The 28000-nt window shown below is 19.2% G+C and overlaps 4 protein-coding genes across 23 annotated transcripts in view; 2 read left to right on the top strand and 2 right to left on the bottom strand.

Annotated features, from left to right (window-relative positions):
* LOC410161 (afadin) overlaps window positions 1-14007 on the bottom strand; it is a 51732-nt gene extending 37725 nt beyond the window's left edge. For 11 of the 16 annotated variants that reach the window (XM_026439771.1, XM_026439762.1, XM_026439769.1 and 8 more), the window contains exons 1-7: window positions 13973-14007; window positions 6673-6784; window positions 6386-6578; window positions 5936-6220; window positions 5549-5832; window positions 3601-3703; window positions 1-97 (exon numbers count right to left, since the gene is read on the bottom strand). In XM_026439771.1, coding sequence (XP_026295556.1) covers window positions 1-97; window positions 3601-3703; window positions 5549-5832; window positions 5936-6220; window positions 6386-6578; window positions 6673-6784; window positions 13973-13992 — 1094 coding nt within the window. In that variant the 5' untranslated portion in view covers window positions 13993-14007. Of the gene's footprint in view, window positions 98-2160; window positions 2295-2790; window positions 3042-3600; window positions 3704-5548; window positions 5833-5935; window positions 6221-6385; window positions 6579-6672; window positions 6785-7696; window positions 7716-7845; window positions 7984-8389; window positions 8544-8677; window positions 9495-13644; window positions 13783-13972 lie in introns of those variants that run through there. The other 5 variants (XM_026439766.1, XM_026439763.1, XM_026439767.1 and 2 more) reach the window with 5 other exon arrangements.
* On the top strand, window positions 7726-17587 carry LOC113218664 (putative uncharacterized protein DDB_G0282499). Of its 2 annotated transcripts, none has more exons than XM_026439776.1 (4): window positions 7726-7744; window positions 14658-14735; window positions 14812-15005; window positions 15070-17587. In XM_026439776.1, exons 2-4 carry the CDS (start codon window positions 14673-14675, stop codon window positions 17495-17497), a joined length of 2685 nt encoding a protein of 894 aa, XP_026295561.1. In that variant the 5' UTR covers window positions 7726-7744; window positions 14658-14672; the 3' UTR covers window positions 17498-17587. The 2 variants fall into 2 exon arrangements, with proteins under 2 accessions (XP_026295561.1, XP_026295560.1); XM_026439775.1 differs by lacking the exon at window positions 7726-7744 and adding an exon at window positions 14338-14555.
* Window positions 17588-18084: 497 nt separating this feature from the next.
* Window positions 18085-22329, top strand: LOC551755 (transmembrane protein 35A). 3 transcript variants are annotated; one of them, XM_016917217.2, is made up of 4 exons: window positions 18085-18525; window positions 20034-20172; window positions 20241-20347; window positions 20433-20551. In XM_016917217.2, the coding sequence occupies exons 1-4, from the start codon at window positions 18472-18474 to the stop codon at window positions 20544-20546; spliced, it is 414 nt and encodes a 137-aa protein (XP_016772706.1). In that variant the 5' UTR covers window positions 18085-18471; the 3' UTR covers window positions 20547-20551. The 3 variants fall into 3 exon arrangements, with proteins under 3 accessions (XP_016772706.1, XP_624145.3, XP_006571868.1); XM_624142.6 differs by having other exon boundaries at window positions 18484-18943; window positions 20433-22329; XM_006571805.3 differs by having other exon boundaries at window positions 18484-18943; window positions 20417-22329.
* LOC727354 (vacuolar protein sorting-associated protein VTA1 homolog) lies at window positions 20828-27270 on the bottom strand. Of its 2 annotated transcripts, none has more exons than XM_026439760.1 (5): window positions 27097-27270; window positions 26604-26808; window positions 26089-26523; window positions 22358-22522; window positions 20828-22290 (listed from the first exon to the last, which is right to left on the bottom strand). In XM_026439760.1, the coding sequence occupies exons 2-5, from the start codon at window positions 26710-26712 to the stop codon at window positions 22139-22141; spliced, it is 861 nt and encodes a 286-aa protein (XP_026295545.1). In that variant the 5' UTR covers window positions 26713-26808; window positions 27097-27270; the 3' UTR covers window positions 20828-22138. The 2 variants fall into 2 exon arrangements, with proteins under 2 accessions (XP_026295545.1, XP_026295546.1); XM_026439761.1 differs by lacking the exon at window positions 27097-27270 and adding an exon at window positions 26868-26918.
* Window positions 27271-28000: the final 730 nt, after the last annotated feature.

Here is a 28000-nt window from a genome sequence, read left to right as displayed (position 1 = left end):
CTGCAATCTAATTCATTCCATTTGCCACTTGGTTTTTTCTTGCGTTTCCGAGGCACATAATCCGAAGGTCTTCTTCGTACGTGAAACATAATAGAACCTGTAAATAATATATTTGATCAATAAATATTTTTAAATAATAATTATTAAATAATAATATTTTTTCAAGCTATATATGATTATGTGTATTTTTATTTAAAAATTAATTTATAATTTATAATATATTTGAATTATATATCCCATCGCTCTCATTTTATAGTTTGCTTTAATACATTTATATTTTTATTATAGGAATTTCGAAAAGAAATAATCGTTTCTTTTTATCTTCAAATATTTTTCATTGTATAAAACACAATTATTGAATTCCAATAAATTATAATAATGGAATCGCAAAAAAAAATAATAGCAATGGTTTTATATTATTTCGTTATATTATTTTATATCATTATATTATTATTAATTACTAAAAATAATTTATTATTAATTAAATTATTTTTTTCTATATATCTTTATAATCAATTAAAATAAATACAGTCTCTAAATTTAAACGAGTATTGAAATAATTGAAAAATTGTTAACATTTTTTGAAAAAGAATATTTCTTAACATGATAAATTTTAAATTTTATTTAGTTTTCAATCTTCATTTTTATCAAATAAAATTATATTTTTAACTTTATAATCAAATTTATATTAAGATGTACTAAAAATTTAAATATGATCATATATTAGAGCTTTTTATTAAATATTTATATAAAAAATTTCACTTAACGATTCTTCAAACATTTTGTTTTATATTTTCACATATTTTGTTTTTTTCATATAAATAATATTAATTTATAATTAAGCATATATATAAGTAAAATAAATAAAATTTGTTTATTTTCTTTCAAACTATTGCAAATATTGATGTTTTTTCTTAATTATATTAAATTATAATAAAATTAACCGATTTATAATTGGAATCATTTAATGTAAAAAACTTTTAATAAAATATTCCTTAAGATCTCAAAAATTTATCTTTCCATTTTTTTATTTAATCATAATAAGAAATATTTTTCATAACCTCTTTAAAAATATTTTATTAAATGTTCTCATTCAATTGCAAATATATGTTCGTTTTTATAATAATTTTTTATTGTGAATTTAAAAATATTACTATAATTATATTTTTATTTTCATATTTTCTTATATAATTCTTCTTTGTTTTACTTTAAAATCTTTATTTAATTTTCTAGATACGAAATAAAATTTTTCAAGTAAATATATTGTTTTATTAGAAATATTATAATCAACAAAATTAATATATTATATTTTATTTTAAAAAATAATTTCATTATAAATAATATATTATAAATAATTTTTCGTTAGAAATATTAACAAAATAAATATATTTTTAAAAAAATAGAAAGATAATTTTTTTAAATTTCAAAGAGTATATCACAAAAAATTGTTATACATAATTAGCGCTTTTAAATCATTTTAATTTAAGAAAAATATATATTAATAATTATAATAATTTTAATATATAATTATATTATATATATAATTATAGTTTTATAATAACTTGTTATTTATTATTTCATTTTATATGTCACTATTTCATTAATCATAAATGTCATTTATGACAATACAATAGTCATATGTTCTATCTTTCACATGCTAGTTGACCTACATTAATCAACATATATTTACTGACACTATTACAGCTTCTTATCTCGCTGTTTCAAACTAGTTATTCTATTCGTTGTCTCGTTAAAACAATCGGTTTTAGAATTTATTGAATCCAAAATATCTAATATATAATAAATTCTTTAGAGAATATTCATTTAAAATTCTATTATATTTTAACAATCATCAACATATTGAAAATTTATATTGAAAAAATATTGTCATCAAAAAATAAAAATTCATTTTCTTGAAGATATTAATTTAAAAAGAAAACATAACGAATTCTAAATATCTATATTTTTCAATAATAAATATGTATATAATATATGTATGTATATATATATACTTATTGATTAAATTTATCTAATCATAATGGAATTATATTATGAAAAAAATTAATTAGAATTTTTAAAAATCTATACAATTATCAAAGATTTTTACAAACAAACAATTATTATTATTATTAAGTAAAAAATAAATTTCAAGATTCTTACGTCTAATTCCCCAATCCATCATTGTGTATAAAAATTGTCAATTTCTTTTACGTGGCTCCTGAAAATATGTATGCGTATGCGCGTCGTCTAGTCCTTTTTTTCGATCGATTAATCTTCAATTTTAACCTTTTTCACTTTTATAAAATTACAATAAAAAATAGAAAACTATTACATTCTCTAAATATTTTTTACGTTTTTATTGCAATTTATATGTTTTATTACAAATATATTTTAAAAACCAGGTTATGTATTTGACATAACACTTACAATTGTATTATTGGCATGATAATATTTGTGCATTAAAGCTTTTCCTTTAGTTTTCGAAACAAATGTGCTTTATTAAGATAAATAATATAGAAAAAAGAGAAAGAAAAAAAGCACAAATATATTTCTAATTAAGATTTCTAAATTAATATGTTATTATAAAAATATAAATATCAATTTTCAAAGAAAAAAAAAATTTAAATTTCTTCATTTATAGGTTTACTATTTATAAATTCATGACAATTTTATATTGTCATGAATTATACAAAATTGTCTCAATATGCTTTTTAATTCTTTAGCGCATATCATTTGATATATTACATTATAAATGCAATATTTTTTCACATTCAATGACAGATTCTTTACCAAACAATTCAAAATGTTGATTCATCTTGATTATTATATACAGATCTAAACATTTCACGCAAACAATAAAAAAAAGAAAAATAAAAATATCTTTTTCCTATACAAAAATTTCTGTATGACATAATAGTTCAAATCACAACTGCCAACAAAAGTAACGTTAAATTACGTCACAATGTTGCGCGACTTTAAGCATTTCAGTTAGAAACAAGAGTCAGTGGGCGGTTCTCCAACAACAAGCAGGCGCGCGCGCTTGCTTATTATAACTATTGACTTATATACATACATGAACAATATGACATGGTGCAAATTAAGTTTGAAACACGATTATATTAATATATATACATATAATTCTAATTTTTCAATAATTTTTAATTTTTTTATTTCACATTATTTCTTAATTATTATTATTTAAACTTTTTGATTTAATTGTATGTTAATATATTCCTAAGAGATATATCTTTGGAAATCAAAAATATTAAGATTTATTTATCAAGTTATAAATAATTTAAATTCGCATTAAATAAGCAAGAATAAAAATAAAGATAGACATAAATTGCGATAGCAATATAATAGAAATGTCTCTATGATCTGATTATATGTGCGTCTTTATCTAACACAAACTTCAATTACTTATAAAATACTTATTAAATAAATCTTAACCAATTTCTAATTTTTTTTATTTGTATATCAATTTTTATCTTTAAAATCAATTCTTTAAAATGAATATATAAATATATAAACACTCCATTTTATTTCTCTATCAATCAAAAATCTTACCAAATTATTTTCATTAAAAGTACCAATACGTACCGCGAGTAGAAGAATGATTCATAAGAATAGCTAAAGGACATTCGTCATCATCCAGTATATATTCTTGTTGGGTTCCTCCATTAAGATTATTTTCACTATTTACCTACACAACATTTAATTTCTTATGTATATGTATATTAAATACATTTATTTTTATAGAAAAATTATCAAATTTAAAAAATTGTTATTATTGAATTATAATCTAAATTTGAGCTTTATTCTTTTTAAAATTGTAAATATTTTATATATTGATATTATGATTTCTGTGTACTATATTTGTATAAACAATCAAAATTTTTTCTAATCAGAAATAACTAAAAATTCAATTTTTTTTAATTTCCTTCACAAAGTTGAAATGAAATAATGAATTTTTCATGACATATAACATAATTAGAGCTTTCTTCTCTAATAAGTTCTCTTATCATATGTAAATCATATATAATTTTTAACAAGATTTTGTTTATTGCGAATTTTTTCTATGTTCAAAAATTAGATTAAAGTTTAATTTCTATATAAAAATAATTTTTTTTTTTGTAACAATATTTTTGTATATTCAAAAAAATTCGAATTGAATCAGAGAGTAAGAAATGCAGTTGAAAAATTTTAAAAATATATTTAAAATATGGTAGAAGCAAAATATAATAGAATTACTACATTAATGTAAAAAGAATATTTTTTATTTTTCAAAAAATATAAAGATCAAATTTAAATTAATTTATAATAAAATAAAAAGATATTGAAATATGTTTAATAAATTAATTTACTAATACTAGTACAGTACACATTTCGGATTTTTTTTTCTCATATCTTAATTATATCATATAACATATAATATATGTTTGTTTCGTTTAAATAAATATGCTTAAATATCGAAAAATTAAAATTATTAAAAAAATGTTTTAATAATAGTTATTTAATTCAAAGGAAATATATCATGTAAACAATTTTTTTATAAGTAAATCAATAGAAAAAAATATCATGAGAAAAATATCAAGATTAACTTCATTTTTTTTAAATATGGAATATATATATAGAACTACATAATTTTGAATATATTAATTAATTTATTTGAGTCTTTTTTTTCAAATGTTTTAATATGTATAGAAAAAATATATCTATTTATATCGAAAAATTGATTTTACAATTAAAAAATTTGAAAGTTGAAAAGATAATAATCGATTTGAAAAGAACCATTCATTTTAATTCTATAGGAAAAGTTTCACTAATAGATATAAAAATAGATATAGAAATAAAATATACATATTTACTTTATTAATCATTTTTTTTTTTATTAAACAAAACACAGTAGAATATAATGCTTATATTAAGCAATAATAAATGAAAATATTTAATCAATAAAGAAAATATATATGTTTATTTTTATGTATTTTCTCACATTTTATCTTACTAAATTAATCACAAAAAATGAAAAAGTCATCATCTTTTTAGTTTTAATTTCAGTTTTCCTTTTCGAATACGAAAGTGCAATATTTGAATTAAAATATTTTCTAAATCAATGATTTTTCAATTTATATAAATAGGTAAATATTTTTTATAGAAAATACTCAAATAAATCGATTAATACATTCAAAATTATATGCTTTACTTAAAAAATAAATTTGTTCTTGAAATCTCTTTCATTATTTAATTTATAAAAAAATGACTTGTATTCCCTTTACCAAACATCAAATAACTTTATTAACCAAATAATTTTTTTTTTTTTTGATAATTTTAATTTCTCTGAAATAATGAAATATATTCGTAAATATTCGTATTCGAAGCGTTAATAAAATATTTTTACATATGTTCATAATATATATATATATATATATATATATATATATATATATATATATATATATATATATATATATTAATGTATAAGAAATAAAAAAAAAGCTAAAATTATTTTTGTAATAAATAAATCATAAAAAAATATTCAACTGACCTGTACAAGACAATATTGTTGTGGATCAACTTTCTCTAAACCATATTTAGAAAGCATTTCTCGTACAACCTGAACTGCTGAATCTCGAACGCTTAAAAGCAAAGTTTTATATGGAACATCTTTACAAAGTGCTTCACCATAAATCTTTAATGTTCCTCCAGTATCAGGACCACCATCTTTACTACGAAATTGTTGCAATTTTCTCTCCAATTTTTGTTGACGTCGCCTTCTCATCACAGCTTCTGGATTTGAAATACTTCTGGTAAAGCTCGTTTCAGGTAACTCTAAAATAACAATATTATCGTATTATATTGTACAATATATTTCAATTTATCAACATATCATTTCACAAATATTCAATTTTATTCATAACAAAAAAATTTATACCTGTATAAAGTTTTTCAGCTACTCCATTTTGATCAACGGGTATACTATTTTCATCTTGTTCTAAACTCTTTAAACGACTGAGTTTTTCTTGTTTTTTCATTTGTTTTTTTTCACGTTTACTTAATTTTCTACGAAAACTAGATCCATCCGAAGAAGAGAAACCAACACCTTGAGCGTTAGTCTTATCATCGATTCTTCTTAATAAAAAACGTCCCTCGCGATCATCGATGTGCCAATTCAATTGCACTAACAATGGTTTCTCCTCGAGTCCAAGCTTACGCTCTTCTATAAATAAAATAAATGAAATAATAATAAGAAATATATATAAAATAAATGAAATAATAAAAAGAAATAAGAAAGAAAATAAATGATGAAATTGTAATTAATTGTATATAATATTTAAATTTAATATAAATTTATTTTTACTATACTTATATTTATTATACTTACCACCATTTTCATGAATTTCATAAAGTGCGTATTCTGGAACTGAAAGCATTCGCATATCTGGACGGAATTTTTCAATAAGAGTTTCGATGACCGCTTGACTTGTTGCATCCGATGCTACTCTAATACATTTCGTTGCAACTTTTTGACCACTATCTTGAAAATAAAATCTCATTACCCCATGAAATTCCAAGTCCTGAAAAAAACAAATAAATATTGTATATACATTTTGAACATTTATTGAATCTAAGAACAGGAAAAAATTTGACGTGATTGATATAATAATTTACCTCATTTGGTTCTGAGAGTTCAAACAAATCCAATCTATTAGCGTTCCATTGTTGAATAACGCCGCGCAGAGCTTCACGCTCAGCTTTTTTATTTGCCAATTCTGTAGCCATTCTAAAATCAATATATCAAAAATATCAATATAATTAAAAATAAATACTTAATATTTTTTTATTAATATGATGTTTTTTATTGTTAAATTTTTATTAATAATCCAATACATCTATCATTATATTGTAAATATTTTACTATATTTCAAATATAAATAAAAATTTAAAAATATTTCAAATATAAATAAAAATTTAAAAATATTTCAAAAATTCAGATAAAAATATTTATTCCAATTGTATTTGTTTTTTATGCTTAATTACCTACTGATTAATCAATCCTCAAGAAAAACTTATCAATATGTATTCAAAATTATTTAGATATTTTAAAAATTATTCTTTAATCAAATTTCAATTGATTAAATCTATAAGATAATAAGTGAAATTTTTTTTTTATAATCAAAAGATTTCACAAATATTTTATTATGGCACATTCAAAATAATTTTTTCTATTAAATCAAATTAAATTATAAATTAAAATATTCTCATAATATATCATATAATTTTTAAATCAGTATTTGTTTTTGATATTATGCATATATACAAACAATATATTATATGATATTATATAAATAATTCTTGATTGAACAAAAACAATTTTTCTATAATGATTATATACATACAAGCAATTCTCAATTATCGAAGAAAAATGTTTTTTAAATCAAATATTATTTTTACACTATACGTTTAATATATATTACAAAAAAATATTTTTAAAAATCATACATAATTTAAGTTTTGCAATATATCAGAAAAATTATAATCGATTAATAAAGTAAAAGAAGTTATGTTACAATTGTCAGAAAAAGAGTCGGTTTTTGAATCGGTTGTAATCGATTCAGTTCGTATATTCTCGGTAATGTTCGAATAAAATCGGTTTAAGTCGAAGTGAAACACGTCCAACGAATAAGTCGCATACCATGCATTCCAATCTTCTTCGACAACAGTCAGTCTTAAAGCCTTAAAAGTGCGCTTGAGTAATTTGAACACGCTTGAGTACCTCTCGTATACGATATACTTAGTAATTTCCACGATTTTTCGCATGCTTCTTTTTCTCATATCACTTACATTTTTAAACATTTCGTTGTCTTCAAATTTTTTATACAAGAACACACCTATATTCAGCACTATATTATGTGCCTTCATTATGTGCTTCTCTCCCATCTGTCTCACGCATATGTACTTGCATATATATATATATCCATTCTGAATATATAATTCATATGTTCATAATGTGAAGAATGAAAATATAAATATTATATAAAATGATCTATACTTTTCAATTATATAAAAGATTTTATTTCCTCTTTTCTTTTTTTATTTTTTTATTTTTTTTCTTTTTTTTGCATAAAAACAAATTTAAAAACAAATGTTTTTTCGTTATTCATATTTTTGTAAGTTAAATAACTAATAACCAATATAATAATGCAATAACCAAAATAATACAAAATAATTCAATAAATAGAAAATTTCTCAAAAGAATTTCTTGTGAGAGAATCAAGTTAAGATTCAAAATATATTTTCTTTATATAACAAATACAATTGAAATAATAAAAAAAGTTATAAAAAAATTGAAAAAAGACTAAGAAGACTAATATGACATCGTACTTACTCTTCCGAGACTGTCATTCTTCTAATACGGTCAAGTAAAAATATAAAGAAAAAGAAAGATGATCCAAATAAAACTGAATACTTCAAAAGAAAAAGATATCTTCTTGATTTAAAGTTCAGAAATGTACATCAAACGAATTATTAAATATGAATTTCTAAAAATAATAAATATAAATTGTTGTTATTAGAAAATATATAGTTATTTTTTATAATGATATGAAACATTCTCTTGTTTAACGCACAAGTTTCACAAATTCAATCAATACTATAAAAATATGTTTATAAAAACCTGTCGATTATTAAACATTTTTTTTATCTTCCAAAAAATATTTTCAGTTAAACATAAATATACAGTAATGAACTTATAATCCACTTCATAAGCGGGAAAAAATTTTAAGATTTTTATAAATATTATTCAATTTGCAAATCACACTTTTTTTATTTTAATAACTAATTAATAATGTTCAACATTGAAATTGCTAATAGTTTCACAGTGAGCATTATAAAAATAAACGCCACACCCAAAGTTTTTTTATTTTACACATTACAAGTACTGCGTATACCCAAACTTATTCCTTGCCGCGTAATTACTAAACTGACCACACGAGCAGACTGAAAGCTTGGGCCTCAAGAGTGGGAGAACATTGAACCTTCTGTATAATGTTTCCTTCACCAACGTTATATTATTCTCTATCTATTCTTCTTCTTTCAATCAACTTTTACCCCTACTATTTCTTTATGCTATTCACTGTCATACTATGATATATACAACTTGATCTGATCTGGTCCGATTCATACTGCTTCGTTCCATTCTATTCCATTCTGTTCCATTACGTTTCAATGTATTCCGTTTCGTTTCGTTCCGTTTTGTTTAGTTCCGTTTCATTCCGTTGTATTTTGTTATGTTTCATTTATTTCGTTATGTTCCGTTGTGTTCCGTTGTGTTTCGTTTCATATATTTTATCCTGATCCATTTTGTTACGTTTCATTGCGTTTCGTTCCATTTAATTACATTTTGTTTTGTTTTGTTTTGTTTCGTTTAATTGCGTTTTGTTCCGTTTCGTTTCATTAAATTGACATTCATAAGTTAACAATATGTAATATATGTATAAAATATTTTGATAAAATTAAAAAAAAAAAATTAAAGACTATATAAGAAAAAATTAAAAACTAAAGCAAATACAAAAGATAATATACAAAAATATTTGTTGAACTTTATTTTTTAAATTATAAATAATTTAAATTTTTATTAGATGAAATATATGAAAATAGAATGTGATATATAGAATTGTGATATCATTTCACTTAAATTGATCTAAACTTACTACTTAAAAGCATAAACAAAAAAACATAAAAACAGACATTTTTATTTTAATTTCTGGCTTTGTTTTAATCTCTAAAATCATCTTTTCTATTTATTTTCTCCGAATAATATAAGATAATAATCACATAATTACATATATATGCTATCAATTTATGCTTACAATTTTATTAAAAATAGATGCTTAAATGATTTGTTTATTATCCTCAATTAACCATTTCTTGTTTATTTTGTTCACTTGAATATGCTAAATATATGTATATTCACAAAATATATATTAATATAAATATATTATTACATTTAAAATATCATACAATACATTTAAAAATCATTTTTTTCATGTGTATATTTATCTTTTGCATTATAAATTTTGGTAATATATATTACATATATATAATACATATACTATAGGTATATATATATATATATATATATATATATACACACACAAACACACATATATATATACATATACATACATTTAATACTAATGATTAGTTTGAATTATTTTCAGAAAATTCATATTCAATAAATAATATATTAATGCATAATAGTTATAATATATTATAATATATACTATATAATACTATGTAATACTATATAATATATACTAATACTTAATATATTAATTCCATAATGATTAATTTAAATTATTAAATTTTTAAAAAATTTATATTCAAATAATATTCAGAAAATATTTAAAAAAAATTTTTAAAGTTTGTATCAAGAAAATAAATTTTCAAAGAACCTACAGCAATATTTTGATACCTATATAGACCGTGATATTATAGTTTTGATATAATAATTTTATTAATTGACACAGAAACAATTCATAATATCAATTATCGAAATACGAAATTCTAAAGGTTATCAATTATATTATCTTTTTTGTTTAGACATCTTTTTATATTATCTTTTTTGTTAGGTATTTGAAGACAAGAAATATTAAGTGTAAGTGAAAGAAAAAAAAAATATTCTCATATTTATTATATATTATACAAATAATTTGTATTCATTCAAATATGATATATATTTAGTATGTATTTTCACTAAAGAAATCTCAGGAATTTAATTATAATAATCTTATAAATGAAATAAGAATAATATGAAAATTTCATTTTTCTTATTTTGATAATATTGATCAAATTTATTTTGAAGTATATTTCATGATTAGATTAAACCAAAACACATTTTATTATTAGAGAGCACATACTTTATAAGCAGAGATTCAAAAAAAATAATTCTAAATGGTTTTGATTCTATTATTATTCAAATTATTATTTTTATTATTATTTAAAGTATTGAAAATATTTGAAGTAACTATATAAGGCATAGAAAATTAGCAAAACATTACCATAATTATTATAATGTATGAAAATTCTATTCTTTTTTTTTCTACTTTTTTTTCATATTTTTAAAGTCTTTATTTATATTTTTATTTATATTGTTTTAAATATTTATATTGTATCAAATCTTATAATCTTATTATCTCATGTATATTATACAATATATATCGTATATATATATCATATATGTATCATATTCCATTATTTTTTTAATCTGAGATTGCGTTGCTTATTTTTATTATATGTAGTAAATCTATCATATTTATATGTATATTCATTAGAATATTCATTTGAAAATTTTAATATAAATATCTTGAAAACAACTAATTTACAAAAAAAAAATTAAATACAGAAGCTTCATAGTTTTAAGGAAAAATATAACTGTATTCATTTTTAATTTATTGAACACTTCTATAATTATTTTTTAAAAAATAAAAAAGTCAATTTTTTTTAATAGAACTTAACATTTTTCTTCTAAAATAAAATTTTATTATTTGGAAAAAAATTTATTAAATAAAAATATTTAATATTTTTTATCAGATTCATAAAAAATATTTAAAAAAATTAAAAAAAATAAAATAAAATGAAAAATTTATTTAACGATTCGTAAAATAAATAAAAGAAAATTAAACAATATAAACTTATTTAATTTTTTGATTATTATGATATGATAAAACCGATAATAATTTTAATTTTTTACACTGCTTTCTAACTTTATTGCACTTTTTTAATTATACAAAGAATTAAATTTAATCTTTTTAATGCAAATCTCATAAAAATAGGTTGAATTTTTTTTTTCTAAGAAAATTTCTATTAAAAAAAAAATTGGCTTCAAAAACTGGTAAAAATGATTATTAATTTTAAAATTATAATCCACAAAAAGTTTGCTGCTATAATTTAGCATTTATATATATAATATATTCTTATCTATCTATCATAATTTATTAAGATATTTTATACTTCAAAAATATTAAGATAATTCCATTATTAATTGAAAGATAATATTATTTAATCATTAATCATTTTATAATACAAAACATTCTTTGATTCTTGGTTTTGGTTCATCATGGATAATTATTATAATAACATATCTTCTTTTATACATATCTCATTTTAAACATATTAAATATTATACATGTTTTAATTTTTTAGTATATAACAAATTTTTAGTATTAAAGAAAAAATAGAAATTCTCTTGAATGGAAGTTTTAAATGAAAAATAATCAATTTTTTATTATCAAATAGTTCTTATCGAACTATTTAAAAATATTTTAATATTTTAATAATTAATATTCATTTTAATTATTTTATTTTTGTATTATTTATAATTAAATGATTATGACAATTTTTTTAAAGAAAACGACAAAAAACGAAAAAAATAAGAAATATTAGAAATCATAATTATCATAATAAATCATTTTATTAAATATTCAAAATTATATCGTAAATTTTCGAATATTTATTAAATTTTATTTACTAATACATAACTATTCTCTCGAATGAATAAAAATACAGATATTATTTTATATTATATTTATATTATATTCCAATCAAATATTTAAGATTAATATAAAACTTAATAACAATTTAATTGATGGATATCATTTTAATTATTTGATTATTTTAATAAAATAATAAAAAAAAATTCATTTTTGTAAAATTATTTTCAAAAAAAATTTGTATAAATAATGTATAAATATTGTATAAATGTATAATATGTATAAATATGTATAAATATTATAATTATATACAAAAAAAAAGATAAAATAAAATTTTAATAAATAATTTTAAATAAATGTTAATTAATTTAATTTTTAAATGTTATTCAATTTGATAAGAATTATATGAATAATATAAAATTAATATTATTTCTCTAATTTCGTCTAAAAAAAAAATCTAATTTTTAATAGATATATCAAAAAAATTTGTTCAACATTGAGAAATCAATTATTCTTTATCATTTAATAAAAAAAAAGTAAATTTGATAGCTTTATTTGTTTCTAAAAAAATAATTTATAATATTTTATTTGGGCCACTCTGTATATGTATACATTGATTATACATAATCCTACTATAATATTATAATTCTATTAATACTATAGAATAGAAATTCAATTTTAAAGTTAAATTTTAATTTTAATCAATATATGAAATTTTCAAAATTTATTTTCTATTAGTGTTTTCAATTTTCAATTATTTAATAAATATATATATTAATATTCAATTATTTAATAAATATATATATTTTTAAATTTGTTCATGTTCTTTAAAATCATTTTTTTTAGTAACTTTAATATAGCTAGGATAAATATATATATATATATGTTTGTATATGATTGCATAGTATCGATTTACTATCGTGTTGCTACTGCTCGTGTTAGATAGAATACATTCAAAGAACTGCTAAGTTATAAAATGTTATGTGCAATAATTTTTTATAATAAATAATAAAAATTGCTATTTAAAATTGTATATATATAATTATGTTTTTATATAAAAATTTAATTTTTATGTAAAAATTTGTTTACTAACTTTACGTTTCTCAAATTATTGTGTGTACACATTATTCATTTTAACCTCTTTACTGACCTTTATAATTCTTAATTGAACTTATTATTGTTCTTCATAATCTTCTATATAATCAATTATAAAAAAATTTTTTTACTGATTCTTATTTATAACTTAAACAAATCATCAATTGGCACTAAAGAAAAAATTGCAATTAAACAAAATAGAGCACTGTGTGAAAGATTATAGATAAATATATACAAAGTGAAATATATTAAAAATTATATAATTTTAACGATACATCACTTAATAATTCACTGATAAAAATCGATAAAGAAATAAGAAAGAATAAAAAACTGCTCTAAAAATAAACTTATAGTTCTATATGTAAAACTTTAAACACACATACACAAGTTTAATTGCAATCATAAATTCCAACAGGTGTCGCTTTATCGTGTTCTTCTGTGAAACGATGATAAATCTATAATATTAATATCTTATTTATTCATTAAGATTATATATATATATATATATATATATATATATGTTTTTTTAAATAAAATTAAAATTCAATATAAAAATATTAGAAAAAAAACTATTTCTATGCAAGAAATAACTTTTAAAAATATTTAAAATGTATTTTACAAAATTATAACTTTATTCTGATTATTACTTATTATTAAAACTATTGTTATTTAACTAATAATAATATAAAATCATATTAATATTAATAGTATTATAATAATTAATAGAAATATTTATCGAATTTAATTTACAATCAAATTATATTAGAAAAAATATAGCTGAACGTAATAACGGTTATTTTATTGGTTCGGTTATATATTTCATTGGTTTGGTTCATCTTCATTTGTGTTTCAAAATTATTGTAATTTTAATGAAAAATAAGTGTTTATTAAATTGATATTATTTACTATTTGTTAATATGCTTCATGATGGTCAATAAATATAAAGATAATAATATGTGTCCTTGAGTAAGTATTATATTAAATACATAAATATATAACATATTGGTAAAATGAAAAAATCATATCAATAGTAAAATATGTATTTTCATAATTGTAATTTTATTATAGAAATTAATAAAAAGCATGGAGGATGACATCGATATTTATGAAGACTTACCAAATTTTAGAACAGAGTTCAGTGAAAACGTAAGTGTTATAAAATATAATACTATTTATGATTAGGTTAAGTACACATTATACATAATTTGTTTAAAAATTTTAGATTGTGACAAATAATGAAGAAAATATTGTGGAAGAACGTCTAAAATTAAAAAAACAAATTACAGAACTAAAAATAAGATTGGAAAATTTTCAAAAAATTAATGAAAATTTAGAAATTAATTTATTTTCATTATTGAAAACTGCAAAAGCAGAAATTGCACGAAAAGATAAAATGATAGATCAGTTAAGAAAAAAGTAAGTAAATAGAAATATTGATAATTTTAAAAATATTTATTAAATTCTGATATATTTATTACAGATTAGATGATGCAACATTCAAAAGAGATAAATATCCTAAAACTAATGATTGTATCATTCATAAATCCACTTTTCGAGAAACCATTGTAAATACACATCATAAATCAAATGATATTTATTTTCCTCCAAATGAAAAAGATATTGAAACATTGGTAGGTTATTCATGTAATCAAACCAAAAATCAACATAGCAAATCTGCCTTAATTCCTATCACTGTTTTTGGTGAGCGATTAGTTAAAAGAATGACAGATGAACAAAATTTAGAAAAAAAAGACAAGCAATCAAATAAATTAAATAATAGTAATAATGAACATAAAAGTAACAAAAGCTATATAGTTAAAAATAATAAAGAAAATGGTTTTTTAAATGATATTAATTCTTATACAAAAGAAACTTCTGAATCTTCAATTGTTCAAGATAAAGATGTTGAACATAAAACAAAATCTTCAGTAACATCAAGAAATACAATAAAAAATACTGATTTAAATGATAAAGATGATAGATCTAGACTTTTGCAAAAAACAATACACATGTCAACGCGAAAAAGAATAAATGAAGAAATAAACAAAGATATTCCTATAAAACGAATAAAATCTACTAGAGAAAGATATTGTTTTGAAACAATGAGAAAAAACGGAAAAAAAGAAACAAATAATATAGTTTCTAAATCCAAGGAAAAATCTATATTTCCTCTGTATAATAATTTTGAATCTTCCACTCATTTTAATGAAAAGCAACATAATGTAAAAAATATTACTGTAGGATATACTCATAATTCAAGAGTAGAATTGAAAAAACATGAAAATTTGATTAATAATATAAATAAAGATGATGAAAGAAAAAATAAAAAAAGAAATGAAAAAAGAAATGCTAATGAACATTCTACAAAACAGCATATAAAATCTACTCAAAATTCAACATTTACTTTAGATGAGAAAAATATAGGTTATCGTTGTATTGAAGTTTTTGAAAAGAATAATTATCGATCTAGTCATAGTGAACATCATCATAGAGATAGACAAAGAGGATATCATCATATTGACAACCATCGATCGCATGTAAAATCAACAGCATATATAAAATCGAGTCGAGTAGATCGAGAAGAAAAATTTAATAAAAATCAATATAATAATATAAAATATCCAAGTAAAAACATTGAAAACATAGAAAATATTGAAAAATTTATTTCTGATTCTTCTTTATCTTGTAATAAAATATCTACATCAAATGCTATTCATGCATTAAATGATTCACAATCAAATTCAATAGAAAAAAAAGAAAGTATTAATATTTTAAATGATTTTCGTAATTGTAAAGAAGATTTAGAAACATATCATTTGCCAGTCCCAAATATTAATGAGATTCTTTTGTTTGATAAAAGTCAAACAAATAAGGAACTTTTAATATCTAATGAAAAATTATCAAATACATCTATCTTACATATTTCTGAAAATAATTTTATCAAAAATAAAAATATTGAAACACAAATAAAAAAAATGATACCTTCAAAAGATATAAAAAATATATTACAAAATAATAAAGATATTGAGTTAAATTTTATTAAATTAATGGAAAATAATTGTCTTTCTAATAATAAAAAACAACAGGCATTGAATCAAGTAGAAATGATAGATCATTCATCATTAAAAAATACAGTAAAAGATAATATTCTTCAAAATTCTTGTACTCATTCTACCATTTTTTTTAAATTACCCAAAGAAATAATTGAAATACAAACAGAAAAAATATCTTCAAAAGATGTAAGAAATTTATTACAAAATAATAAATCAATTGAATTAAATTCTACAGAATCGAAAGATAATTATTTCTTTGATAATTCAAAGAAACAGACATCAAATCAGAAAATAATAGATTATTCATTGGAAAATACTATAAAAAACAATGTTCTTCAAAATTTTTGTTCTCATTCTACTGTTGTTCTTAAACCATCTAAAGAAGCAGATGAGGAAAAAAATAATCATATTAATATAACTACTATTAATGGCATTGAGAATGATATTAGAAACAATCGCAACAATTATTGTAATGATTATGATGAATACAAAACTAATCAAAATAATTCTGAAAATGTTAAAATGACAATGAAAACAGAATATGAAAATACAATAGATGTCATAACAGAGGTAACACAAGAAAAAGAATGTGTTAAATATATAGCAAAAACAGAAGAAGTAGAATTAAAAGAATTTAGAAAACCATTACAAAAAATTGTAAACAATAATAAAAACACAAGAGTTACATCAATGAATATTCATGGAAAAATAATTGTGTTTGCACGACGCAAAAAACCTGTATGTTTGGCAAACAGTAATGCAAACATGACTGTTCTTATAAACAATAAATATAATATAAATGTCGATTTGCCAAGTACAGAAATTAAACAACATAAACAAATAAACATGACATGACTAATATAAATTTATTAATAGTAAAATGGACAGAAGAAACAGAAATTATAATAATAATAATGATAATGATAATAATAATAAAAAATTATATCAATATAACATACTAAATAACAATAATGGTAATATTACTATTACTATTACTATTACTATTACTATTACTACTACTACTACTACTACTACTACTACTACTACTACTACTACTACTACTACTACTACTACTACTACTACTACTACTACTACTATTACTACTACTACTACTAATAACAATAATAATAATAATAATAATTATAATAATAAATATTGCATTTGCAAAGCATCAATACATAAAATTTATATAATGATGCAATGCTGAACTTAATGATATTATATTTCTAATATTTCTAATATTTCATTATTACAAAAAACTGTATATAAACTTTTATATGTACTAATAAAATAATATAATATAGATAAAATAACATAAACAACATAATATATACAATAAATTTTTAGGTTATTTTTAAATGAATGTTTTATATTTTCACTATATCTTACAATGAATCAATATTTTTGAAAAGCGTTATTAAAAATATAGCCAAATGGTTTTACAGTTTTCAATTTTTTTAAATTTCTTAATTTACATATTACAAATTTATTAAATTTATAAAATTAATTATTTTTAAAAACTGTATCATATGAAAAATTGATTGAACGTTTTATACTTTATATTTCGTTTAATGGAAAAATGCAAATCATTTAATTATTTTAATTTATATCATTATATTGTTTGTATGTAACTAGAAACAATATATAAATAATCAATATTGAAAATTGCATGAAAAATGTTAGTTAAAATGATAGTAGAATCGTACGATTATACGACGTGTCTTTAGAAAGCTCATTATAATTAAACGTTATAAAGGAAAAGCTAGTGCAACGCAGTGGAACACGACACGACACAATACGACGTATAGAATACTAATATTGTACACGTTATGCGCTGTCGCAGTCGGAATAAGCCGAATAAAACCGAAAGAGAAAGAAAAGAAGTATGAACATTACTATATCGTGTACGATAGTACCCAATTAGTACTAAGTACGATTTGAATAATTGTTCGAAACGTTTAAAAAAATATATTTCTAACATAAATATCATATAAATATCTATTATGAATATGTATAATTAAGAAATAAAAAAAAAAAGAAAAAAGAAAACAAAAAAAATAGTTTATTTGAGATTGTACGAGTCATACATAACGAATTCACGACTACGAGTCATTCATCTAGTCTAGTTTCCGAATCGATTTCTCTACGTTTAATACGTTCGTGTCGTTAATAATCTTCAACTGTCGAATTATGGGCTCAGTCGTTTTGAAATCTCTCTCAGTTCTTCTTGGGATATTCTTCGTTTTCGTTGGTACTATGAAATTGACTTCTCATATTAGTAAGGATCTACACAAGGATTTGGTGAGCATTTGCTCTATAATTATGTAACGTAATTCATCCTTTTAATTTTATAATTTATATTCAATTGAAATTTTTATTTTCATCTAATAAAAATTTTTATTTTGTTTTTAAATTATTTTCCTTTGCTATATTTATCTTCAGTGATCATAAAACATTTTTACTTTTACCTTTTCCTGTATAATGTGCGTTAGCTTTGTATATAATACATATCATGTATTAACTATATATTATTATGTCAATCTGTCAGTTTTAATAATCGATCTTTTTGATTTTCTTAACTATATTTGTTCATTATTTTTTTTGTAAGAACAATGATTTTTTCAATAAAAAATATTTCATTTTCTCTTTAGACATGTAAAAAAATGTTTTTGGTTTTATAATCTTTGTTTACCAAATAAAAAAAATGTGTGTCGATATATATACTATACACGTGTTTGTATGCATAATTTTTTTTGTATAAGTATGAGTTATAAATATCTCTTTTTTTTTTATATTGTTATCTTGAAAATAATTTTAAAAAATTTTTAAAATATATAATAAAAAGTATAAAAAGGAATTAAAAACTTAATAAAAAAATGAATAAAAATAATTTATATATATTATCAGTATTTTTAAATACAATATTTGAAAATATATAAATAAATAAAATTTATTTATTAATTTTTAAGATTGAAAAATAAAATTTTAGATTTTATTAAAACAATCAAATTATTGTTATTAATTTTTGTTTGCTCGAGATTTTTCTAAAAATAAAGTTTTTATTTAACATAAAAAAAAGATAAATTGATTTCATGATTAAAATTTTTTCTAAATTTATAAAAAATTTAATTTCTTCATTTCGATAGATCTCGTCAGAAGATTATTTTCGGTTCTTGCTGTTACTTAATGTTCAAAGTTATAGTAAACTATCAACTAACCAATTGGTGAAGCGCCAAAAATATTGCAAGTGCCAACTTATAATATTTATCAAATTGAAATTGTCACAATTTTCTTTATAAATATCTTATATGTATATATATATGTTTATCTCTCCGCTTCTTTCTATATTTCATCAAATATTTATTAACGAATTATACTATTATATTTACAGAGGAAAGAATATGTGAAATATGCAAAGGTATTTCCACTATCTGGTACACTGGATTTTAAAGTACCAAGTAAATGGTATAGAAGAGTTGTTGGATCATTGGAAATTATTTGCGGACTCGCAATGGCCATAGTTCCAAGCCGTAAGAAAGTTTTTCGTTAAGTTAGAATAATTTTTTTTTAAAAACATTATTTTATTTATTTTTTCTAGATAAAATAAAAAATGCATCAAATACAGTATTATTATTATTAATGTTAATGGCTGTATATTCACATTATATGGTAAATGATAAGTTTGAAAGAATTGCACCAGCATTGGTAAGATTAAATTAAAATTTGTAAAGAGAATATATATTAAACAAAAATAAAAAAAATTTCTTTAAATAGATTTACTTCTTTTTAGGTGTTTTTTTTTATGCTAACAGGCCGATTAGTAATAGATTGGCAACTTAGACGAGAAGATACACAACCAGTAACAGCAAATGGTGTAGATGATAAAACTAAGAAACAAGATTGAATTTGGAATTCTTATACATATTCATGAGACTAAAACTTCATTTGATTATCATATTAATTATCACTTGCAACGTATCATGTAGGTAATAGTTCGTTAAAGGAATTCTTATTATGCACAACAAATAAGTTACTCATTTGATCTTTGATTCCTTATTTATGATAATCATGTAAAATATGCTCTTTTAAACTTATATGTTAATTTTATTCAAGATTTATATTAAATTGCTTTTTCAACAATATTATGAATTTAAATCTAAAGAAAATAGAAATCTTGAAAATTTCAAAAAATATAAATATTTATTATTACTACAATATAATTTAATCAATGAAATATAAAGTATTAGCTCAAACACAAGGTATTAACTGCCATTTGAATTAATGTGTTCTTCTTGATATCATATTGAGATTAAATGTTTTTATGTGTAAACATTGCATTATAACGCACACGCGTGCTTTCTTCGTATTTATATTTTTACTTGTTTAGTTATTTTTTTATTTTTAAAGAAGAAAACACGCGTCTTTAAAATTCGAATAAAAATGTACAAATTTAAAATTCGTACAAAATACATAAATATATTATTATAGTTGAAACGAAAATTATAAAAAAGACTAGTTTGTTTTTAGTTTAAAGTTCAAAATATTTTATTAATATAATGGAATATACTGTAGTGAACTAATTGATTCTAGAATCTTATTATAGCATATTTTGAACTGTAAATACATATTTATTTAAAACTATTTCAAAGTTACTATTCAATATAATGATTTAAATAAAAATATAAAATACAAAATACAAAACATTTAATACAAAATAAAAAACATAAGTACAAATATAAATATAAATTGTATTTTCCTATGTTTGTTATAGTATATTCCACTGTATTATAGAAGAAAAAACGTTATTATACTGTATAACGTTAATTAATTGTATATTTATTTTTCAAATGTTAAATTTGTAATCAATGGAATAAATTAAATAATATATCTATAAAAAATAATATAATAACGAAATAAAATAATAGCGAAAAAATAAGTGTAAAGTTAACATATATAAGTATAATGATATATTTATTATAAAATATTAAGATTGACTACATAAGAGAACATTTTAAAAACTATTTAATAATTGTGCGCGCATGTGTATACAAAACTAAGTTTACACGTTCGAATAGAAAAAGAAAAATTATAATTTTCAATTTTTTTGAAATTTATATTTTTAACTATTTTTTTTATTTGAAAATAACAGAATTATTAATTAACTTATTTAAGATTCATTAATACATGACATATAATTTATTTTGCACTATTAACATTTTTGATATATATTTGTGAACTTTCATTAATCATTATAATAATAGATTTAAATATTAATGCCGATTTTATACATCTACAAATTAAATATACATTTCAAAAATATCTTTAATTCAGCATAACTATAATAATGTAAACAGTTAAAATAAATAATTTATCATTTTTATCATTTTTACTTTTGTATCAATTAAATCATATTATTATTCACAAGCAATAAAAATTAATTTACTAATTAACTGTTATTATTAAGTGAAATAACAATATTTTTAATTTTAATTTTGATTATGTGAGTTCTTGACCAGTAGTTAAAAGATGTAAAGCTTTTCGAAGATTTAACACAGCTGTAGGCACATCATCATAATTTAAAGCACTTCCCGACCATTTAATAAACTTTTGTGCCTTATTTATTTGTTCCACTGATAATTCGATTCCACCTATGATGTATGTATAATTAATGCAAACAAATAATGATATATATTCGAATTATTTTTTTTCTAATACCTTCTATTTTCGTAACTACATTACAATCTTTATTTTCAGAAGACCATTCTTCTACATTTTCTTCGCTAGTCTTACTATATATTGTATCAGATGGATTAGTATTACTAATAACAACTAAATCTTCTGTATTTAAAGTATCTTCTTCTTTTGCTTCTATTGCAGAATCTATTTTAAGCAAATTTAAATAAAATAAAATTTTGTTTTTATATAATATATAAAACATAATTATAATTTTTATTATCATATAACAGTAGACACAGCTATATCTTTAAAATTATTAAAGATAGAAAAAATAGATGATGAAATTATTCTATAAAAAATTGTTTACATAATACTAAACAGTTAATAGATACCATTATTTAATTTATTAATTATATTATTATAACATTTTTAAAATAATCAAAGAATTGATTTATACAAGAAAAATTAAATGATTCCACTTAAAAAAAAATTTTTTTTAAACTTTTAATTTCAAATTAAAAAAGTTATAATTTTTAAATTCATTAAATGTAAGAATATATATAAAAATGATATATAAAAATGATATAAAAATGAAAAATATTTTTTTATTTCTAATAATTTCTTTTTATCTTAATCATTGTAGTGAGACAGATAAAATATTTACTTTAAAATTAACTTGCAAATATCAATTTAAAATTTTTATGTCAAATAATTTAAAGAAATATTTATTATTATATATATTATATAAATATTATTATATTATGTATAAAAAATTATTATATAAGTTTAAAGAAAATATTTTAAATTATAAAATATTATAGAATTAGTTTGATAAAGATAAAAATAATATCATATTTCTTTCTTTTACATTTTCAAAAAGATATCATTGAACTATAATAACATTTTACTAATTAAAGATAATTAAAAATATTTGTCTAATCTATTATGAATTTATACTTATTGTAAAAACAAAGTTGACTCCTTTATATTAATATTTAAAAACTCTAACAATACAATTCAAATTACTTTATAAAACAATCTTTAAAATAGAATATTTAAAATAAAAACACAAAACAAAACACACTTTTAATATCTTTCAGTACTTATACGAAGCATCTCTTGCATTATATATTTTAATAATAATTTAATACTTTCTAAGTAGGCATCATTCTATTTTTGCACATGTAGTAGGTAATTGTATATGAATCAATTTTATTTTATGAATGTGAATATTGAATTACTTGAAAGAAATTAATTTTGTAAATAAAAAATTAATTATAATATATAACAAATAATATATAAAATAATAAATTTTTATAAAAATAAAAAATTTATTGTACTCAAGATTATAATAATAATCTTTCTCTTTATAAAATATTAAGTATACATAATAAAAAAAAAATGTTTTAAATATTATTATATATAGATATAATATTATTAAATTTGATATTTTTTTTTCATATTAAAAAATTAATATTCAATTAAAAAAAAATAGAGATAACACTTTTTATCTTTACAAAATTCACCCTTCTAATATTTTATAATCTAAAACAAATCTGACCAAATTCTTCTCCTCTGTGAGTCATACGATTCTATTTAATCAATCTTCCTTTACTGCTTTTTTTCGTACTCCACAATTTTCGTTTTTAATTAATTGATTCTCCTATCATGAACATTGCATGCATAATTGGTGAAATAAAACATATAAAATATGTTTAATTATTAAAGTATTATAGTATTAAAGTATTATATAATGTCTGCTAATGATACAGCTTATATGATTTTCTTATGATTCTTTTGAATAAGAAAAAGAAGAAGGTCATAGTTTAGCTTATGAACCATCAATTGTCCAGATTTAAAATATTATAATTATTTAAAAACATTGTCCTCTCTGATTTTAATAATTTTAAAATATATTATCAAGCTCAACATTCTGAACAACTTTTTTTTATATGATATTTTGTTGTTTTGTTATTTTGTTGCTTAGTTTTCAAAATATTCATAAAAAAAAAATTTCAGTAGTTCTATAATAAAATCTACTTATAATTGTAACAACATATGTCTTAGTATTGGTTGCTATTATTATAAATCAGTGACTAAATATAATAAACTAATTCAAATCTCATTTTTTATTTATAATACTTATAAATGAGAATCGATAGGTTCCTTGAATGAAAATTCAGTGTATATAGCATATAATAAATCTATATTAGATTCAAATTTGAGCTAGTATCATCAAATCAAATCAAATCAAATCAAATCAAATCAAATCAAATCAAATCAAATCAAATCAAATCAAATCAAATCAAATCAAATCAAATCAAATCAAATCAAATCAAATCAAATCAAATCAAATCAAATCAAATCAAATCAAATCTAATCTAATTTAAATTAATTTAAATTAATCTTAATTTTAAATAAATATATCATAAACATTAAAAATATTATATAATTTTATATAAGTATTATATTATATAGTATTTTTATTTTTATTTATAGTATTTTATTAATTCAAAAATAATATATATAATATATAGAAAAAAGTTGTTCAAAATTATACCCATATTTCAAAGGCAAATGAAATTCTTTTTAATAAGGAGAAGCCTTTTATAAATAATTAGCAATATTATAATGTTAATATGTGCAGTGATTGATTTTATGAGAAAATAGCTTGTAATATTTTTATCTGTCTCATTCATTATATAATATATAATTTACTATTACATAAAATGGATTTAGCATATTTTTGTGCATCATATAATATATTAAAATATTCATGAGACATCTTTAGAGAATTAATGTTCAAAAACTAAAATAAACATAATATAATAATAATAAAATATAAAAATATCAATTGAGATTTATTTATTAATTTATAAATGAAGTGAGACAGAAATAGAGATTACTGTCTTTTTTACATTTTTGTACAGCAATTTTTATTATTTTATTTTGGTCTCTAGAATCAATTTTTTAAAAATATTTCATGAATATTTTTGCAAAAAAGGACCAGCATAAGGATATAACAATATAACTCCAGTTGCATGATATAAGTATATACATATATATATATATATATATATATATATATATATTAATTAACCAAAAAAAAACTAGCTTTACCTTGAATTTGCCAATATGTTGTTTCTTCTAATTAATCAAGAATTGCCATTTTAAAAATTTTTAATTGTTATTCATTATTCCTTAAAAAATTATTTGTTTTAATTTATGATAAATATAAAAAAACAATCTTATACTTAGAAAAAACAAGACTATCATCATAATACTATATATATATATACAACACATTCACAAATATAGAATATAAGAGATGAATATGAAATAATATAAACATTAGAAAAAAGTATTCAAATATAAATATAAAATAATAGTTTCGTATTCATTTATATATGATATAAAAAAATATTGCTTTACATATTGCTAGTATTTAGTCCAAATTAAATAAATAAAATTTAGTCCAATTTAATATTAATTTCATATGGAAGAACAAAAAGTCCAATCAAAAATAACTTTTTAAGGAATAATAAGGCAAATAAAATTCCTCTTAAATTTAAAATATGTTATTTTTAATAACATATATTAATATTAAAATTGATTTTTAATCAATTTTATCAATATTTTTTTTTAATTTATAATTAAATAAAATTATATATATATAATTAAATAAATATAATTATAATTAAATACATACATATTTAATTAAATTTATTAATATTTTTAAGTAATATTTCATTAAATTTAATTTTCATTACCTTCTTCTATGTTTTTATTAAAATTTGTTTTTTCATTATTCTCTTGTATAGGTCCTGGTAGAGGCGTTTCATTATTTTTTAAACAATTATGAATATATGCTGCTTTCCATTTAGCATATTTTCTATTTTGTACAGCTTCTTCACTCAATTCTCCAAAAACAGTTAATACATCATAAAGTAATCCAGCTGTAAAAAAACTATGTACTATATTCTTTCCAAAATTAGCTGCTCTATCATTTTTATCTGCATAGAGAAAAAGTTTTAATGCCCAATTTTCTAAATGTGCCTGAGCAGCTATATCATTTGTAATAGCTTCATTATCATATAATTCTTTTTTAGTTGTTTCTAACCAATCCATTAATTTCATTAAAAAGTTTGTTTCTTTTGGTGATTTGGTTGATAATTTTAATCCTGTTTGAAGAGCATATAATCGACCTATATTAAAAATTAATAATTTTAAAAAAATTTAACTGTAATAATTTTTTTTTCTATAATAACATAAAGCAAATTCATACACCAATAACTAATAACAGGATCTCGTTGATCATGCGTTGATGCTATTTTTAGATAATGTTGTAAACTTTTTAAAGATAATGGTATTTCTGGTAAATCTAGGTTAACCATGTTGAATAATAGATTTAATTAAATTGTTTTTTTACTTTTCTTGTTTTACTCTTTATTTTTTATTTCACAATCTCTCTTATAAGAATTTCATCTTTTCTGTAATATAAATTATAAAATATTTATAATTTATGACAAATTAAAATTAACTTTATTACCTCTTTTACAATTCAAGAAAAAAAATGTTAGTGAATCAATATAATGTTCATAATAATCATATGCAAGTTCATTTAATAATAAAATTTTTGCAAAATATATAAAAAATGAATTAATAATATAATAATAATAATTTTAAATTAATTTGAAATTAATTTATTCCATAATTCTATAAAAATACTAACTAACAAATAATAATTTTTCACAAATTATATTATAAAAATTTATTACATTTGGAAGTTCGAAAAATATTCTTAATCGTAATTGATACGAATTATAATAGCATGAAAGAATACAAATTGATATTCAATATATTTTTACCAATATATTAAGTTAATTGTCAACTTATCGTATTATCTCTATTAAAAGAAATTCTTTGAATAAATCAGAAGTTTTTCAACTAGTTGATTGCCAATGAAAAAAAAATAAATATATCATCAAAATAAGGACATATAATATAAATTACATACATAGTATAATATATGTAAATATATTTAGTATAATATAATTTATTTTATATATGTAAACTGTAATGTTGGTAATATCATTTTTGTTATAACTATGTGTAGGGAATTTCTATTTTACAATTTAGAGAGAGATGAATCAAATCATTTATTTCGCTAATTTTCATAAAAATTATTTTTATAATTTGACTATATTAATTTCTAAAATCAATTATACTATATAATATTCTTATAAATATTATTGAAAAATATAGGAATATGGTTTAATTGGAAATTATTGAAATAATTTTAAGCAATTTTTTTCTTTGCAAAAATTTTTAATAAAAAAAAAATAGAATAAAATTAAATTAATTTAAAATTAAAATTAAAATTTAAAATTAAATTGAAATTAAAAATTAAAAAATAAAAATTATTATTTGTAATTGCTTTATTTTTTGAAATTAAATGATGAGTAACAGAATTAAATTTACCTAGTATATATTGTATTAAATTATATTTATATTTTTAATACTTTTTTAATTTTTATTTCATTGTTTAATTATCAATTTTTTTATTATGATAATTAAAAGCGACGATTTTTTTTAATTCTATATAATAAAATAAATTTAATAACAGATAGACTAAAAATTCGAAAAATTTGCAACACAATAAGATTGATTGCCATTTTTAAA

Source organism: Apis mellifera, linkage group LG3 (assembly GCF_003254395.2).
Source record: "Apis mellifera strain DH4 linkage group LG3, Amel_HAv3.1, whole genome shotgun sequence".
NCBI lineage: Eukaryota > Metazoa > Arthropoda > Insecta > Hymenoptera > Apidae > Apis > Apis mellifera.
The sequence above is the reverse complement of the archived record's forward strand: the minus strand, read 5'-3'. Positions and strand labels throughout refer to the sequence as shown.